At 41.9% G+C, this 19,809-nt stretch overlaps 1 protein-coding gene across 1 annotated transcript in view; it reads left to right on the top strand.

The window, feature by feature from the left end:
* The window catches only part of LOC102176958 (histone-arginine methyltransferase CARM1-like), a 262,751-nt gene extending 244,832 nt beyond the window's left edge, over nt 1–17,919 (top strand). Inside the window, 5 exon segments of the mRNA XM_018052765.1 lie at nt 821–906; nt 3,823–3,849; nt 3,851–3,895; nt 6,086–6,223; nt 17,826–17,919. Coding sequence (XP_017908254.1) covers nt 821–906; nt 3,823–3,849; nt 3,851–3,895; nt 6,086–6,223; nt 17,826–17,919 — 390 coding nt within the window.

Consider the following 19,809-nt stretch of genomic DNA (forward strand, 5'->3'; position numbering starts at 1 on the left):
GACAACTTAAGTTTGCATTATCTAAAACTCTTTCACTTTTTAGTGGGAGGAAACCTGACTCACAGTGGCTTAAGCTAGAATGAAATTATTGGTTCTCCAATACTGCAAAGCCTGGAGACAGAGCTTGCTTCAGGGACCTGTTGCACAAGTTCAGGCATTGTCACAAGGGTCTGGTTTTTCTACTCTTACCATGTATCTCCATTTCCTGGGATTTTACTCTGTTGCCAGACAGGATCTCTCCTTAGGGTTACAAGGTAGCATCAGAAGCTACAACTTCAGATCCTTGTAACTAAGTCCCACAGGAGAACCTGCCTTTTCCTAATAACTTAGGCAAAAGCCCCAGAATTAGTTTAGATAGAGCCTGTTTGTCATACTTTGGCGTCTGCCTCCATCTGTGAATCAGTTCCTGTCTTCAGGGAGAAAGGAATGCTCTGATTGGCTTTTTCGATGTCAGGTGCCTGAGCTGTAGCTTCTGCCTGGAGCTGAGGGTAGACTAACTTGCTGTGAAACTTCTTGGAGTGTGGAGAGGAGGTAAATCTGGATGGTCCAAAAAACACCAAATGCCTATTTCCGAGACGTTGGTGAGGATTAAAAGACAGGACCTAGTAAAGAACTTACTAAAGTACAGAGCACTTAGTGCTTGGCGTATAGTAAGCACTAAATAAATGTGAGCTTTTATTGTTAATATTCTCATTAAGCTCATGCCCTCTAAACCCTCACTCTTGCTGACTTAAAATTTCAGGAGGAAAGCTAGATAGCAATCTTGCTTGACTTCAGTTTATCCTGAAAAAAGATATCATCTTTGGGTTTTTTCCCCAAGGACACATTTGACATTAGGATTTTGATGGCTCGGACAGTCAAGCACATAGTAAACTTTATGGACGCGCAAGAGGCAGACCTCCACGGGTTGGTACAGAGCTCTTGATTTTTGGAATCTCCTCTACCTCTCTCATTCCCTAAGCTTCAGGGCAGAGATTCACAGCTCACACAGGGGAGAGATTTCAGGTGTGAGGGAGGGTCTGTTCACACTAGTTTCATTTATTGAAAAATGAGGATAATGGTGCCTCCTTCTTAGGATTGCGTTAGGAATTGAATGAGAAACACTGAATAGTAGCTTATGCTTATATACACTGTTCTGAGCCATATATATATATACACACATACACACACACATATATATGTGTGTATGTATTTTTGTATGTATATATAATGACTCATTTAATCCTCACAGCAACCCTATGCAGATGGTACTGTTTTTGTCCCCACTTAACTAATGACACATATCAAGCAGAATGGAACAGTAAGTTGCATATACAAAATTATGTAAAATGCACAGAATTAATATGTGTGTTGAAGCTAGAGTTGAACCTTTCAGAAGCCCAGTGTCTGGACTTTTTAACCCAGGCAAGTACCCACGCTAATGACAGGAAGAGGAGCTACAATTTTTGGAGTGCTTACTGCATACTAGGTAACATGCTAAAAATTTTACAGGCTCTGCCTCATTTTCCAAGAAGGCCCTTGGTAAATGTTAGTTTTTGTCCTCTTTTTTCCACTTGAAGAGACTCTGAAATGAAGACTCATTTCTCAGATGGTAATATGAATCCCCTTTGAATGACCTTTCATTAGAACTTTACCCTTTTCTGCCTGAGAAGATTGACCTTTTTTTCCTGGACAATAAATTTAAAACAAATTAAAAAATTAATAAGTATAAACCCAGGTTATAATTTGCCAGGGTGACTGAGGAAGCACGAGTCAGACAGACTTCAGAAGGTACAGCTAGTTAACTCAGACCATCATCTGTCTCGAGATCATGATGGACAAGGGATGCTGTATCAGTAAGGATAGGCTAGGGCATGCTGCAGTAACAAAACCAATCTTCAGCGGCTTATGATAACACAGGGACCTTTCTCTCCCACACTGTTTATTCTTTGTGCGCCAGCTTTAGCTCCATGCAGCATCACCCACCCCGGCTATCAGGCTGGTGCCGCAGCCCCTATCTGCAACAAGGAACAATATGGATTACTGAGGAGAAAAGAGCATGGCAAAGCGTGTACTAGCTTCTGCTGAGAAGTGACACCACTCACTTCACATTGAATTGGTCAAAGCAAATCACAGGGCAGTACCTGAGCACAGGAGGGTGGATGAATGCAGTCCTACTGTGTGCTCAGAGCAAGAGACTAGGCATTTGGGAACAACTCTAGTAACTGCCCTGCGTGTCCTCACTCACTAAGTCATGGCCGACTCCTGCCACCCCACAGAGTGTATGCCACAAAGCTCCTCTGTCCGTGGCAAGAATACTGGAATGGGTTGCCATTTCCTTCTCCAGGGGATCTGCCAGACCCAGGGATAGAACCCATATCTCCTGCATGGCTGGTGTGTTCTTTACTGCTGAGCCACCAGAGAAGTCCAATAACTATCAAGATGCAGACGGCATTGACTTCCACAGCTTTATTTGCCGCTCTTGTCTGCCTCCTTAGGGTATTTTTTAAAAAGTGTATCTACATTGGCTTTTCTGAGATGTCATTTGTGCAGATTCAGTGAATGTTGATTGCAGTGCCAGGTACCGTACTGGTGCCTGCAAAGGTACATTAAGTCACTTAAGTTTCTCCTTGAGAAGCTCATGGTCCATTTAGGAGATGAAATAATTGTAATGCAATACCAACAAATTCAGTGTGACAAATATGGAAAACTCGAGAAATGTTCTGACTACTGCAGAATGGAAGAAGTTAGGCCTTTGATGGTATCATAAATACAAATAATCTTAAAAATAAGATTTTCCTTTGTCAGTCTCTAGAGCATTCACTAAAATGTGTCTCCTTGGAACAGTACAGCTCCAGCAATGGACCAATAATATCATCTTTTAATTGTGAAATACTTTCAAGTTTATAAAACACTTTCATATACATTTTTTCCCACTTGACCTACACAAGAACCTTGAGAGGGAAGAGAGATTTCGCCACTCAGAAGGAGCTTTCCAGGTAGCTTAATGGTAAAAGAATCTGCCTACCGATGCTGGAGATGCGGATTGGTTCCTTGGGTCAGGAAGATCCCCTGGGGTAGGAAATGGTAACCCACTCCAGTATTCTTGCCGGGATAGTCCCATGGACAGAGGAGCCCGTGCTGCAGTCCATGGCGTCACAAAGAGTCAGGCATGACTGAGCATAAGCACGCAACAAAAGAGGAAACTGAGGCTCAGAGAGTTTAAATGACTTTCCATAGCTCCATGGCTGAAACAGGTCCAGCTTCATGTCTTTTTCAACGTTCTTTCTATTCCTGCTTACTCTGCATTTGACATCAGCCACGGCCACTTCTGCACGAGTTTTGCAGTAGCGTGGTGAGAAGTTCTATTGCCTCCCTGAGAAAGGAATGAACTGACAGTGACCTTCGGAGCTTCATCTTCACCCCTGTGGTCCATTTCATCCTTTAAGGGTCTGAGTAGCCTTTCCCTTCTGAACTGCTGCTAGGGGAGGTGCCACAGCCCACGAAGGACGGCTGTCACCTGTGTGCTGAGTCATCCTCCTGTTCAGTAGTCAAACCCCATTCCGAATGCTGTGCTCTCCCTGTGGAGTTCTGGATCACTGCAGCACAGTGGGCTGGTCCATGCAGAGTTTCATCAAGAAGCAACATTCTCAAATGTGCGGCCTCACCCAAGCATTAATCACCCACCGAGAGAGTCTTGCTGCCAAAGCAAGAGTGCTTCAGAGAGAAAGAAAATGTTCTGTGAATGTTCCCACCGATCTCACAAATGTATCCAGTATGTCTGTCAACAGAAAAATAATTTCAAGTGTTTCTTTGTTCTGTCTCTTTTTTATTTCCTTGCAGAGTAGAAATTCCCTTTGTGTTTCAGATGGCGCAGCCTGGCCTTCTGGTGTGACATGGCCTTTGTTGGCTCTCAGTAGGTATCATTCCCCTTCTTCGTCTGTGCCTTTCCACATCATCCTCTACTATTTGTCCTTATAGCTTTAAAGTTTTAAAGAAGTAGGTTCAAACAGTAGTATTTGTTTCTCCAGGTTTCCAGAAAATAAACACTGATGTTAATGTTACTTTTAGTTTTTAGAGTGGAATAAAGATAAGACAGTTTTCTGTGGTAGCCATATCAACTCTGGCTAAAATAAAATCTGTAATAAAATCTCTTAAGCCAGTTGGGTTGGGATTTGGAGGGGTGAGATAGGGTCTGTGCTTTGTCAGCCAACTTGTTCTTTTCCAGAATCGATGGGTGTTGGTAGGGAATGGGGGGTTGATGAGCAAGCCCCTGTCTTTGTTTCCCTCATCCCTGGTTGTAGAACCTCTTGTGTCTGAGTAATACCTCCAGAGATTTTCCGCATGTAGGTTACAGCTTTCGGTTTCACAATCTAGGATCCTGTTTTAATGATCAGGCAGGCAGGTGCTAACAATGCTAATTGCAGCATTGGTAACTTCCTGCTCTGTGTACCCCCTTCTCTCCTACTGGAAAGCTTGAGAGCTGTGGGGGAAGAGGGGAAGGACCGCCTACAAGCTGACTGTCGGTGTTTGGTGTTCTCTTAAGGGCTGTGCCACTCGGCGACCCCCGAGTCTCTGCTCTCTTCCCACACTTCTCCATGTGTCCCACCAGCAGTGAGGGTTGATCTGAGTCATGTAACCTGGCAGAAGGCAAACTAACAGTACACCCTCCTCCACTTCTTATGAAAGCATCCAGGCTCCCCACGGCACCTGCTGAGAAAGAAGTGCCCGTGGGCCTGTGATACAGCTCAGGGGGCTTGTGGAGCTCAGGAGGAGGGGATCCCCAGAAGCCTTGTCTGGACTGACAGTCAGAGAAAGGACACTGTCTGTGAGTGATTCCTATCCCACACAGCATGCGTGTTCAAGGAATCTGTGCATCTATTTCTGAGACTTCCCCACTCTCACATCCCAAGTAACGGAATTTGTTCCTGCAAGGGTGAGGGAGATAAGCTTGAAGCAGCCTGCTTCATGGGAGAAATCTCTTTGAAGTTAAAGGCTTTATTTTAAAAAGCTTCTCCATTTGCATTCTACCTCATAATATAGCTGAGTATGTATTTTGATATAAAGGTGGTTCATGTTACTTAGCATTTAGACTATATAAAGTTCCCCCCTCCACAGATCTTCAATTCAGAATGTCCCCTCTAGGGATGTACTCCATGCTCAGTGTGCGCCTGATTCCCTGCCAGCCCACGGCCCCTGCCGAATCCCAGGACAGGTGACCTTGCGTTCAGAGCATCAGCAGGATGTCCTCCTTCATATGAAATGAAGCAACTCAACTTACACGCACACACACACACACACATAGACACACCAGCACACACAGACACATACAGATACACAGATACACACATATAGGCACATAGACACACGCACACACAGACACATACAGGTACACACACACACATATAGGCACACAGACAACACATTCATAGACACGCACACACACAGACACATACAGATACGCAGACACACACATATAGGCACACACACACACACATAGACACACGCACACACAGAGACACATACAGATACACAGACACACACATATAGGCACATAGACACACGCACACACACACAGACACAGATACACACACACACATATAGGCACACACACACACGCATAGACACACGCACACACGACACACACACACACACACACACACATTGGGGCTGGAAAGATAGTAGAGGCCATCTGCCCCAATAGGTTTTCTTGCTTCCAGAAGCCCATCAGGACCGCTGAGCGGCTTGGCATCAGACAATAAAAGGCCACACTCCAGACTTTCCCCCTGCCAGACTTTTCCAAGAAATCATTTCCCCAAACTTTGTTATTATTAGGTTTCTAATGAACTTTGATACAACCATATAGATTTATCGAGTGACCAAGTCCCTGGATTTGAAGCCTGGCCTAACTCCATAGGTTGTTGTATAGATTTAATGGGCTAATATACCTAATGGTCCTGGGACAATACTCAGCACATAGTAACTGCTCAGTAAATTGAGCTATCCTTATTTAAAAGTGTTCCACGAGTCAATAAACAGTGAACTACTGGTCCCCAATTCTGGGCCTGAAGCCTAATTGGCTTTTAACTCTTTCCTTGCCCCACAGGGTAACCGTTTGGCTGTCAACAGACCCCACTGAGCCTCTGACTCACTGGCATCAGGTGTGGTGTCTTCTTCAGACTCCCCTCTTGGCCACGGAAGGAGAGACCCTCTTGGGGAGAGTGCTGTTTCTCGCCAATGAGCAGTAAGCAAGAGTATGGACTCAATCCTGCCTCTGGTTACTGGGCCTGTGGGAAGCCGGTGGGCCCCCAAGACCCCAGGACTGGAAGTGGCCAGCAGGCTGTACCAAGGCCTTGCTGAGCTGGCAAAGGTGCCCCCGGCTTCAAAGCCTGCAGGGCACACATCACCTTGCACTGAGCACAGCTAGGAGAGGGAGCTTAGGATAAGTCAAAGGAAGTGTTCCACTCTGACTACGCAGCCAGGAAGCAAACCCATCAACCTGTGGGGACACTGGCAAAAGCTTGAGCTCTCGATGCTGTAAGGCCCATGGCAGCTTCCTGGCTTTACTTGCATCTGTCTGGCCAAACATCCCCAAGTTTAGTGCTGGGAAGTCCATCTGTACTGCAGGGGGGAGAGTACTGAAGGGGCACATGCGGTGTGCCAGGCAGGGCACTGCTCCCCTCTGTGATGGGCACACGAGGTCTTAGCAGTGATTACTTCAACTTGGCTCATTTTTAGAATGCTCTGTTTTCTTTCATCTTGTGGGCGCTTCTCCTGTGTGAGTTAGCAGAGAAGGGCCTAGAGGTGTGTGGTTCAAGGAAACTTGAATATTATATCTCAGGATATTAATGGTATTCAGAGGTCATTTCACCCAACTTTCTTCCCTCTCTACCTCCCCCCATATCCCGCTTCCTTAGGCCTGTGCTTAAACAATTCCACCTCACCAGTCAGCTTTTCCATTTTTAAAGTCTCTATTTCATTACAAAACCTAAACATGCTCACATATAAATTGAAAACTTCACAAATGTCTAGGGTCAAACCACACACCTACCCTTCAGCCCATTCCTCAGATATGCTTGCTTGCTCCGTATCCTTTCAAGTGATTTGCTGTGCCTGGACCAACAAATAATATCATTGTGGAGTTGCTATTGTTTTATATGAAGGTTATACTAACAAACAGTCTACAACTAACGTTTTCTCTTAGTAGTAAGTCCTGAATCTGTACAGATAGATATGCTTTGTTCTTTTCGTGGGTGAAAGACAGTCAAGGACATGGATATACCATCATGTCTTTTAAAAAATCCCTGATCCACTGACATTTAGATTGCTTCCAATTATTTTTTATTTTTTTGCCATTGCAAAAAATTTTACACTAAGTACACTTGAACATAGAGCTTGCACAGTGACATGAATATTTCTAAGTGAGATGCCTAAAAATAGAAATGCTGGGTCAGAGGGTACATCCGTGTTACAGTCTGCTAGATCCTAACTTTTTCAGTGGCAGCACCAATTTCTACTCATTCCAGCCATAGATAAGCAGGCTCTTTTCTCCATATTTTTCCTAAGACTGGATGTTACCAGTCTCTATGCTTTTTCAAATCTAATAGACTCTAAAATAAGTGTTTAAAGTTGCATCTGGTTATAGTTGATTTATAGTTCTTTAGTCACTGATAGTGTTAGTAGCTCAGTCGTGTCCAACTCTTTGAGACTCCATAGACTGTAGCACACCAGACTTCTCTGTCCATGAAATTCTCCAGGCAAGAATACTGGAGAGGGTTGCCATTTCCTTCTCCAGGGGATCTTCTGACCCAGGGCTCGAACCTGGGTCTCCTGCATTGTGGGCACATTCTTAACTATCTGAGCCACCAGGGAAACCCTGAATCACTAATAAAGTTAAGTAACTTTTCATATAGTCGAGGGCTATTCACTACTTTCTTCTACTTTAGACATCTCTTAATTATTAAAAAGCACTCGATACGGATCCTTTATCTACTTCCTGTATATTCAACTCATTAATCTTAGTTGTGCTTCTGAATTCAAAAGAAATAGATCTGTCCCAATCTCCAAGTGGCGGTTGTTCAAGTATTAGCAGAGTCTTAGAAAATATTATCCTAGTCTCCCTGTCCTCAGGCTAACATGCTCAGCTCCTCCCCTCTTTAAGAGTGATTTTGAACTAGTTTAAAACTTTAAGTCCTCTCTGGAAATAGCCAGGTTTTCAATGTCCCCTTTAAAATAACAGGACAGCAGACATCTTCTGATACATGCTGAGTACAAAGCAATAGTGACCACTGCTGTCTTGAGTACCATTCTTATAATAATATAATCAAAGTGTAGGTTGAGGGCCACTTTACTCGAGTGTTTGGATAGTTCAAAGCAAAAAGCCTATTTTTTTACAATCTACGTGTAAGTCTTTTCTCCTAGTACACAGCTGATTTTTGTCAGCTCCAGTTCAAGTTTTTGTGTTTATTCCGCTTCATGCATTTATCGTGCTGTCTGTAGATCCTTACTAGAGCCAGTGGCTTCTTTTACTTACTTTTAAACATTCTTTTGTGTAGCACGTTAGGGATGCCTACCATTTTTTATCATTTGCAAATTTAATAGGCAAATATTTGTTTAAAAATTATTCAGCAGAAAGAGACCCAGAGTGTAAATGTTCCTTCCAAATGTGCATAGCCCTGTCTTTACCCTTTGGATCTGACATGGAAGTAGCTCAAAACCCTCCACCTGTCATCATATCCTGCCTACGTTCCTCCATGCAGGCCAGAGAAAGTATGGACCAGCCTTTATTGAACGTGGTCCACTTGAGTTTAACCTCTGGTTTCACCCTCATAACCCAGTCGAATAACACTGCCAAAAAGAGAAATAAAACTAATTGGGCTAGCTATTACAGTTCTTTTAGAGTTTCCCTGGTGGCTCATTCGGTAAAGAATCTGCCTGCAGTGCAGGAGACCACCTGCAGCGCAGAAGACCCAGGTTCGATCTGTGGATTGGGAAGATCCCCTGGAGAAGGAAGTGTCAACCCACTCCACTATTCTTGCCCAGAGAATCCCGTGGACAGAGGAGCCTGGAGGGCTCCAGTCCATAGGGTTGCAAAGAGTCAGACATGACTAAGCAACTAACGTTTTCACTTTCATTACTGTTGTTTATAAAACTGTGTTATATCTCCAATTATCATAACTTTCTATCTCCTTGAGGGGATATTCAATTTTTGATAATATAGTCATGCTGTTCACAATAAAAGTGTATAAAAAGGCTTACAGAGAAAATGTTCATCCACACCCCATTCATTCCTTCCTCTCCTCCATTGTGTAGACACCATTAACTGTTCCTTGCATACCTCTTAAGAGTTTCATTTGGATATACAGTTAGAAAATACTGTATTTGTAGGGATATGTTTCCTCTGCTTTTATACGTAAACAGTAACATTCTATACCTGTTTTCTACAACTTAGTATTCTCACTTAACAATGCATCTCAAATAATTTCCATATCGGTACATTGAGATCTTTCTGTTCCTCTTCCTTGAGTTATTGTATTTCTACATCATGGTCTTCCTTCATAAACATTATTACTTCCTTCACAGAGGTAAGGGTTTCATTGCAGTTTTGAAAAATTGTAACAAAATATTTGCTGTATTTGTGCCTTACCTGTGGGCTTCCCTGGTGGCTCAGAGGATAAAGCATCTGCCTGCAATGTAGGAGACCTGGGTTCAATCCCTGGGTCAGGAAGATCCCCTGGAGAAGGAAATGGCAACCCTCTCCAGTATTCTTGCCTGGAAAATCCCACGGATGGAGAAGCCTGCTAGGCTACAGTCCACGAGGTTGCAAAGGGTTGGACGTGACTGAGCGACTTCACTTTCTTTCTTCTTTTCTGTGCCTTACCTAATGTGTGTTTTTCAGCTGTTAGTAAAACTTGCTGCTTTTTTCTACTTTTTTTCTAATAATATCTTTGTACTAATATTATGGTTGTTCATTGTCTGATTAGTGGGGCTTTTTGGAACAGTAATTTACAAGGAAGAAGTTCCTGTGGAGGAGGGAGATGTGACAGACCTCATGCTGTTTTTCCTGAACTCACACTGTCTCTCCTGTGCTGCCAGAGTCATACTGCTTCCTGCAAACAGGGCTGTTTATGTGATTCTTTGGATAATTCTGTATGTCCCAGTTCCAGGAGAAGTTCTGTCCAGTGAAGGAAATGGCAACCCACTCCAGTATTCTTGCCTGGAGAATCCCAGGGACGGAGGAGCCTAGTGGGCTGCCGTCTATGGGGTCGCACAGAGTCGGACACAACTGAAGTGACTTAGCAGCAGCAGCAGCAGCAGCAGCAGCAGCAGCAGCAGCAGCAGCAGCAGCAGCCTTACTTACTCCAATTCCTGCACATCAGGGTACAAGGGATAAAACTTTTGCATGTCAGAAAGTGTTCCTTATCTTTAGGTAGTGTAGTGGTGTGAGCACTTTCTGAGGCATACTGGCCCTGGGCTGTCTTGCCCCTCTTTGCACATCTGCACTTTTTCCCCATGTGGCTCACAACTAATCTCCATTGCTTCGGCAGCCCTCACACCTAAGTTGGAAATGGCAGATAACATCTTTCTACCAATTTTACAGAAAATGTGCTCTGTGGTTTGGAGCGTCTCTCTATTCGGTTGTTTGGGATGGCATCCCAAAGCTTTCTAGGAGAAAAAGTGGGAGATATTTCATGCTTTGTTCTTCCTTGAAGTGACCACTTTCTTCCTAAACCCATATGTACCACCTGTTTAATGACTGGTTCTTTAGTGCTAAGGAGCAGTAACCAGCATCTGCCTGGAGTTTTGGACTTTACCTTTTCTGCTTTGTGCAAACCAGAATAACATCCATTTGTTTTCAGATATTTCAAGGTACCCTAGGGTATAATTGAAGTGAAGTGAAGTCGCTCAGTTGTGTCCAACTCTTTGCGACCCTGTGGACTGTAGCCTACCAGGCTTCTCCGTCCATGGGATTCTCCAGGCAAGAATACTGGAGTGGGTTACCATTTACTTCTCCAGAGAATCTTCCCAACCCAGGGATCGAACCCGGGTCTCCCGCATTGGAGGCGGAGCTTTAACCTCTGAACCACCAGGGAAGCCCAGGGTATAATTAGGTGACTGAATTTAAGTCATCTTTTTCCTCCGCTCCTTTTTTCTAACATACCTTGGGTTCCATCCTTATCAGTCATATTTTTCTACCCTCCGCTCCTGCATTCCCCTAATAGCCAAGAAGAAAGCAAACCATCTCCACTGCCTCCTGACTCCCAGAGGGCCTACAGCCCTCCATAGCTTTATTATGACAGCATTGTTATATTGCTGTTATTTACCTGTATGTGAACTTCCGAAAAAGAGGGCCTGAGTCTTATTCTGTGGTGTCCGTCCTCACCTAATACATTCCAGACATTTAGCAGCGGTGTGGAATGACTCCCTGAATCACAGAGTCATAGCTGATTCCTCTTTTATTAAAAACGTAGTCTGGCACCACTGAAAGAAGGTGCTGAGATGTCATGGGCATGCAGTGCTTTGCAGGAGGAGGAAGGGAGGAAGTTCTTCCTCCTGTTAGACCAGGGCCCTTGCGTAGTGGGGGAGACCAGGTTCTGGAGTCTGGATGTGTCCTGGTTCTGTCCAGTCTTTTCTACATCCTAGTTGGTACCTGAGTGATCTCGGGCAATTTAATCAATCTCTCTAGCACCCCAGTTTCCTCACCTCATCATCTATAAAGTAGATTTTATGATAACTGTCTCACTAGGCTTTTGCAGATACTAAGGGAGAAAGCAGTATAATAATTAGCACACAGTGGGTCCACAGTAAACCTCAGTTCCATTTCCTCTTCTCCTACTTACTTTCTTACTCTTATTGTATCTCATCTGATTTTTTTTTTTTTGTCTTAAAATTGTTTTCCTTGGTATTTTCTACAAACCTCGGCACTTCCTTAATGTCAAGGTTTTCATGCTATTTTTTCAGAAAGGGGCTACCTTTTTGTTCTGCCTCAGAGAGGATCTCCGCCTCCCTTATCGTCAAATATTCTTTTAAACTCTGACCTCCTGGGAGAACTCCCTGTGCGACCACACCGGTGTGACAGTGACTGCCCTTTTCTTCCCTGCCAGCAACATTTCTGATTGTACTGGTAGCATTTTATTTCTGACAGCCTCCTATCATTCTTGAGCTGTCTTTCGTTTTATTGCTCCGGACAGTAAAAGAGAACATTTCTTTTTTATGAACTTTATGAAATTTGTATCCCTAAAGTTCACAGAAATGGTCTCCAATGTTATTGGATATGTGCACGTTTGAGTAGAATCACTTTCTTTATGTGTGCTCCACGTAGATTAATAATTCTCTTTTAATTGTGTGGCTGTACTACGGTAATAATAGAAAATACAAAATAAAATGCTCCAGATATATAGTTAGGCCTATATGGATGTATATATGTATATATACTATATATACACACATGCATAGACATGTATATACACATATAGAAATTCATATAGTGTGCATTTTCTAAGACATACAAAAATAAAACTAAAAACATGAATTGAAAAACTAAATATGGCTTAATGTTGGATCCAGCTCAGCTGCTTATCCTGTGCCATAACGTTTTAAAACATAGTTCAAAATTTTTGGATCCCTAGCGAAGGTCTGCACTACCCAGGTATTCTGCCAGAGGAGGTGGTTTCCAGAGAGTTGGGTGAGCTTTTTAGTTTTTAAAACTGGAAGACATACTGACCAGAGAATTAATGCTTTGGAAGCTTCACATGCCTAGCATTAAGCTTCTCCACCTTGGACTCCAGCTAAGACAAATCCTCTCACTCTCTGTGTATTCGGACAGCTGTGGCAGAAGGAATTACGGGGGAGACTGTTGTGCACGCTTCGGTGCAGTGAAATAATGATATGTGATGGGCAGCTTTAAGTAACACTTCCATGTTCTACACCCTTACTCAGATTATTCAAACTCTGACCCATGTGTCCATCACATGGCTGGTTGTTGCTGTTGTTCAGTTGCTAAGTTGTGTTTAACTCTTTGCGATTGTTCGTGCCCAGCCCATGGACTGTAGCACACCAGGCTCCGCTGTCTTCCACTATCTCCCCAAGTTTGCTCAAATGTACATCCATTGAGTCTGTGATGCTATCTAACAGTCTCATGGCTGGTATTTACTCACTATCATTGTAGCACATGGTTTAAGATGTAATCACAGTCTTGCTAAACCAACCCCCCTTAGCCAAGCCTGAGGAACTTAGGTGAACTAACAGATATCTTAACTCTAAGCTGGTGATTAGAATCCAGCATTTACCTACTCAATCCACTTGTGTTCAATATATATTTGATAAACTGCACTAGTCTCCTAGGGCTGCTGTAACAAATCACTACCAATCAGGTGCTTAAAACAACAAAAATGTATTCTCTAACAATTCCAGAGGCTAGATGTGTACAATCAGGACATCAGCAGGACCACGTTTCCTCTGAAGGTTCCAAGGAAGAAACTTGGGTCTTTCAGCTTCTGATGGTGCCTGAAAATCCTTGATCTTCCTTATAGCTGCATAACTCCAGTCTCTGCCACTGTCTTCAGCTGGTTTTCATTCCTGGGTGTGTCTCTATGTGTCCTCTCTTCTTATAAGGACACTGGTCATTGGATTGGGGGCTCATCTTAATCCAGTATGGACTTCCCCTGTGGCTCAGCTGGTAAGGAATCTGCCTGCAGTGTGGGAGACCTGGGTTCATTCCTTGGGTTGGGAAGATCCCCTGCAGAAGGGAAAGGATACCCATTCTAGTATTCTGGGCTGGCGAATTCCATGGACGGTACAGTCCATGGGGTCACAAAGAGTTGGACACGACTGAGCGACTTTCACTTAATCCAGTGTGACTTCATGTAAACTTCATCACGTGTGCAAAGCTCTTCTATCCAGATCCAATCATAGGCACAGATACAGGGCTTTCGGACTTGAGCAGACATGTTGGTAGGACACAATTCAATCCACTACAACAAGTAACTGAAAAAATTGAAAATAACAGTTCGGTCTTTTCTTCCACACCATGAGGTACCGTCCCACAACCTTTCTGGGGCACGTTCCAACCCCTTTGAAGAACACTGCTCTAGAGTTTGCATCTGCTGAGGTTCTCATTCCTTCCTTTCTCTCTCAGTATGGTGACTTGGCCCATTTGGTCCCCAAGCTTCCTGCCTCTTCTGTTCTCCATCCCATTCTCCCTTAATGGTCACCACTGAACCCATCCCACTACTGCACCTTCTGTTTTCTCTAAGATGAATGATCAGGAATTATTTCTACAGTAAGAACATGATTGCTTGTGTTAGTCCCAGGTTTCCAAAATGTTCTTGAGTATTACCAAAGAAATCTTCATATATAAAGCAATGGTTTTGTATTCAATTCTTAAACTAAAGTATGTTACCACTTAGTCACTTAGGCCACTCCTCTGGCCCTATAAGATTTTTTTTTTTTAGTTAAAAAAATTTTTTTAAGGTATTTTTTGGTATAGACCTTTTTTAAAGTCTTTATTAAATTTGTTACAATATTACTTCCATTTTATGTTTTGTTTTTTTTTTTTTTTTTTTTTTTTTTTTTTTTTTTTGGCCACAAGGCATGTGAGACCTAGCTCCCTGACCAGGAATCGAACTGATGCCCCCTGCTGCTTTGGAAGGCACAACCACTGGACCACCAGGGAATTCCCTGGCCACATAAGATTTTAAATGAGTAACTCTGGCAAGGAATTAGGTTGCATTTTCTTTTAATGTACATTGGCAAATAACTGATTCAAAACAGTGAATAGTTATTTAGGGTCCTGTAGATGCAGTCTTGGAAAATTATCCATTATTGACTGCTTTATAAACCTTGTTCCCAAAGAGCTCACTGTCTCAATGTCTGGTTCTTTTCAAATCTACCCTGAAGCATCACAAATGAAGTGCACTGCAGGATCTGAGTGTCAGGAAGAAACATTTTAAAACAAAAAAAAAGGAATTCCAAGTTAGTTACATGAGTTGAAATAGGAAAGGACATTGTTATTGTTATTGAGTTGCTAAGTCATGTCTGACTCTCTTACCATTTCATGGACTGTAGCCAGGAGGTGGATTCTTTACTATGGAGCCCCCTTGAAGCCCTCAAAGGACATTACTTTTTTTTTTTATTTTAAATCTCTAGCTATCAGTTGTCACTCAATCATGTCTCTTTGCAACCCCATGGACTGCAGCACACCAGGCCTACCTGTCCATCACCAACTCCCGGAGCTTGCTCAAATTCATGTCCATTGAGTCAGTGATTCCATCCAACCATCTCATCCTCTGTCATCCCCTTCTACTCCTGCCTTCAATCTTTCCCAGCATCAGAGTCTTTTCCAATGAGTCATTTCTTCGCATCAGGTGGCCAAAGTATTGGAGTTTCAGTTTAGCATCAGTCCTTCCAATGAATATTCAGTACCGATTTCCTTTAGGATTGACTGGTTTGATCGCTTTACAGACCAAAGGGCTCTTAAGAGTCTTCTCCAACACCACAGTTCAAAAGCATCTATTCTTTGGTGCTCAACTTTCTTTATGGTCCAACTCTCACATCCATTCATGACTACTGGAAAAGCCATAGCTTTGATTAGACAGACTTTTGTTGGCAAAGTAATATCTCTGCTTTTTAATAAGCTATCTAGGTTGGTCATAGCTATGCTTCCAGGGAGCAAGCGTCTTTTAATTTCATTGCTGCAGTCACCATATGCAGTGATTTTGGAACCCTCAAAAATAAAGTCTGTCACCGCTTCCATTGTTTCCACATCTATTTGCCGTGAAGTGATGGGACTGGATGCCATGATCTTAGTTTTTTTAATGTTGAGTTTTAAGCCAACTTTTCACTCTCCTCTTTCACTTTCATCTAGAGGCTCTTTAGTTCTTCACTTTTTGCCTTAAGGGTGGTATCATCTGTGTATCTGAAGTTATTGATATTTCTCCTGGCAATCTTGATTCCAGCTCGTGCTCATCCAGGCTGGCATTTTGCATGATGTACTCTGCATGTAATTTAAATAAACAGGGTGATGATATACATCCTTGACGTACTCCTTGCCCAATTTGGAACCATTTGGAATACGTCTTCCTCTTGTTTATCCTCAATAAAAGCTAGACCTGGAGTTGTGGGTTTCACAGAATTTGACATTGGATTTAAACCTACCCAGGCCAATAATAGGGAGGGAATTATGTCCTTTGCTAACTTGTGGAATTTAAAAAGGAAGCCTAGTCATCAAGGAAATTCAAATTCAGATAATAATATTCTAATCCCAAACATTTAAATATTAAAGGTTGAGAAAAGTATAATGAAATTAGCACCTTTATACTTTGTAGGTGAGGAAGTAATTTGGTGCACTTTCTGGAAGACATTTTAGCAGCAGGTATTGGGAACCTTAAATATGCCTTATATGCTTTAGCCTGGTGAGTCTGCCTCTAAGAATTTATTCCAAAAACTATAATCCTTGATAGCACATAAAGATGTATTATAAGAATGTCTTTTACAGCAGAATTTCTGTCATAAAACCAGATATTTATTACCATAAGTAATAATATGTTATTTTAAAAGCATAAATATTTAATAATGAAGAATTGCTAAATTGTGCTATACCCACATTACGCCATTGAGAAGTTCATTGTTAAGAATTGTAGAATAACTGCTAACATTAAATAAAGAGAGATGAAGGAATACTTAAGCACCATTTTACTACAAATTTACATTTATAAATACATAGAGTGAAAAATACACAGAAGGGAAATATTCTACAATGTTAGTTGAAAGAATCTGTCTAATGATATTATGGATTATTTTATTTTATTTCAACATTTCCTTATTTTTTTACAGGGAATATGTGACACTTTTATAACCAAAAGAAATACATATATTCTTAAGAATGAATAATTAAAATCCCCAAATCACAGCCCCTTCAGATTAGTTATCAAGGGTATAGCATACTACTTGCTGTTATTAGGCACTTCTTGTAATTACTTGAGCCTTCATCTGGGATGTTTTAAATTAAATCAGTCATATTTGTTAGCTGCTTTTTGTCAGTTTGAGATACTAGCTTAGCCAATTCTTACATGATTAGAATTGTTTTGGTACATCAGTGGTGACCCATAAAGAGTCTCTGTTATGTAAAGCCATTTCTGCCATTGATATTGGTAAAGCTTTTCTTTAAAAAAAATCACTTTAACCAACCAGAAACACCATTACATTTGTAATATTTAAACGAAGAAATTATAGCTATCAAACTTTTGTAACAAACAATTTGCAAGCAAACGAGCCTTCAGTTGCCTCTTGTAATATTGAAAATGAAAAGTGTTAGTCACTCAGTCGTGTCTGACTCTGCAACCCCATGGACTGTAGCCCACCAGGCGCCTTTGTCCATGGAATTTTCCAGGCAAAAATACTGGATTGTCCAGGCAGGAACCCTGGAGTGGGTTGCCATGTCCTTCTCTAATGCATGAAAGTGAAAAGTGAAAGTGAAGTCGCTCAGTCGTGTCCGACTCTTAGCGACCCCATGGACTGCAGCCTACCAGGCTCCTTCATCCAGGGGATTTTCTAGGCAAGAGTACTGGAATGGGGTGTCATTGCCTTCTCCGACTGGAGTTGGTAGCCATTCCCTTTTCAAAGGGATCTTACCAACCCCAGGATTAAACCCTGGACTCCTGCATTGAAGGCATATTCTTTACTGTCTGAGACACCAGGGAAGTTTAAACAGATGCAGACACATATAAGGTGTCCAACACGTACTCTTAAAACCTTCATGAAGTAGGCATGTGTCGAAGATGCCCTAAATGTATGTGACTGGCTGACACCAGCCTTGGGAGATGATGTGTTTTTTTCCTGCCTTCCAGACAGAGCTGTGACATTCAGATCATGGTACTGGTAAACCAGACGGGCTTCAGGTCTGGGAACACCCTCAATTTAAAGAATCCTTTCTTTAGGTAAGAAACCCCTCATCTATTTCACACCTATGTATATAGGTGTGAATCTCAACTGACCATATGACAAGGTAAAGAGCTTTAGAATAATCTGTCTTCCCTAAGAGGAGAAAAAGCATCTATTCTTCCCTCTCTAAGGAGACTTAGATTCTGATACGTAGTTGAGTGTTTTATGTTCCATTAAACAGAATTCAATATGTAGCAATCTGATCTCAAAACAGAGAGTGCAGGAGAGTCCTACAAAGTGAATTCTCCTTCTAGCTGAGCTATAATGAGCTGTGTGACCTCAGGCAAAGTCACTTTCCTTCTGGCATTGGTTTTCTCATCTGCAAAATGTAGAGTTTAATCTCCTTTGACCTTCATTCACTATGGGATGATTTTATGTAGCAGTGATTCCAAAACACCTAAAACATGAGTCCATTTAAGGTACCTTTTTTGTTCCATTGATCTATATGTCTGTCTTTGTGCCAGTACCATACTGTCTTGATGACTGTGGCTTTGTAGTAGAGCCTGAAGTCAGGCAAGTTGATTCCTCCAGTTCCATTCTTCTTTCTCAAGATTGCTTTGGCTATTCGAGGTTTTTTATATTTCCATACAAATCTTGAAATTATTTGTTCTAGTTCTGTGAAAAATGTTGCTGGTAGCTTGATAGGGATTGCATTGAATTTATAAATTGCTTTGGGTAGTATACTCATTTTCACTATATTGATTCTTCCGATCCATGAACATGGTATATTTCTCCATCTTTTAGTGTCCTCTTTGATTTCTTTCATCAGTGTTCTATAGTTTTCTATATATAGGTCTTTAGTTTCTTTAGGTAGATATATTCCTAAGTATTTTATTCTTTTCGTTGATCAATGGAACAAAATAGAAAGCCCAGAGATAAATCCACACACATATGGACACCTTATCTTTGACAAAGGAGGCAAGAATATACAATGGAGTAAAGACAATCTCTTTAACAAGTGGTGCTGGGAAAACTGGTCAACCACTTGTAAAAGAATGAAACTAGATCACTTTCTAACACCCCACACAAAAATAAACTCAAAATGGATTAAAGATCTAAATGTAAGACCAGAAACTATAAAACTCCTAGAGGAGAACATAGGCAAAACACTCTCAGACATAAATCACAGCAGGATCCTCTATGATCCACCTGCCAGAATTCTGGAAATAAAAGCAAAAATAAACAAATGGGATCTAATTAAAATTAAAAGCTTCTGCACAACAAAGGAAAATATAAGCAAGGTGAAAAGACAGCCTTCTGAATGGGAGAAAATAATAGCAAATGAAGCAACTGACAAACAACTCATCTCAAAAATATACAAACAACTTCTGCAGCTCAATTCCAGAAAAATAAACGACCCAATCAAAAAATGGGCCAAAGAACTAAATAGACATTTCTCCAAAGAAGACATACGGATGGCTAACAAACACATGAAAAGATGCTCAACATCACTCATTATTAGAGAAATGCAAATCAAAACCACAATGAGGTACCACTTCACACCAGTCAGAATGGCTGCGATCCAAAAATCTGCAAGCAATAAATGCTGGAGAGGGTGTGGAGAAAAGGGAACCCTCCTACACTGTTGGTGGGAATGCAAACTAGTACAGCCACTATGGAGAACAGTGTGGAGATTCCTTAAAAAATTGCAAATAGAACTACCTTATGACCCAGCAATCCCACTGCTGGGCATACACACCGAGGAAACCAGAATTGAAAGAGACACATGTACCCCAATGTTCATCGCAGCACTGTTTATAATAGCCAGGACATGGAAACAACCTAGATGTCCATCAGCAGATGAATGGATAAGAAAGCTGTGGTACATATACACAATGGAGTATTACTCAGCCGTTAAAAAGAATTCATTTGAATCAGTTCTGATGAGAT

The sequence above is a fragment of the Capra hircus genome, chromosome 8 (assembly GCF_001704415.2).
Source record: "Capra hircus breed San Clemente chromosome 8, ASM170441v1, whole genome shotgun sequence".
Classification (NCBI taxonomy): domain Eukaryota; kingdom Metazoa; phylum Chordata; class Mammalia; order Artiodactyla; family Bovidae; genus Capra; species Capra hircus.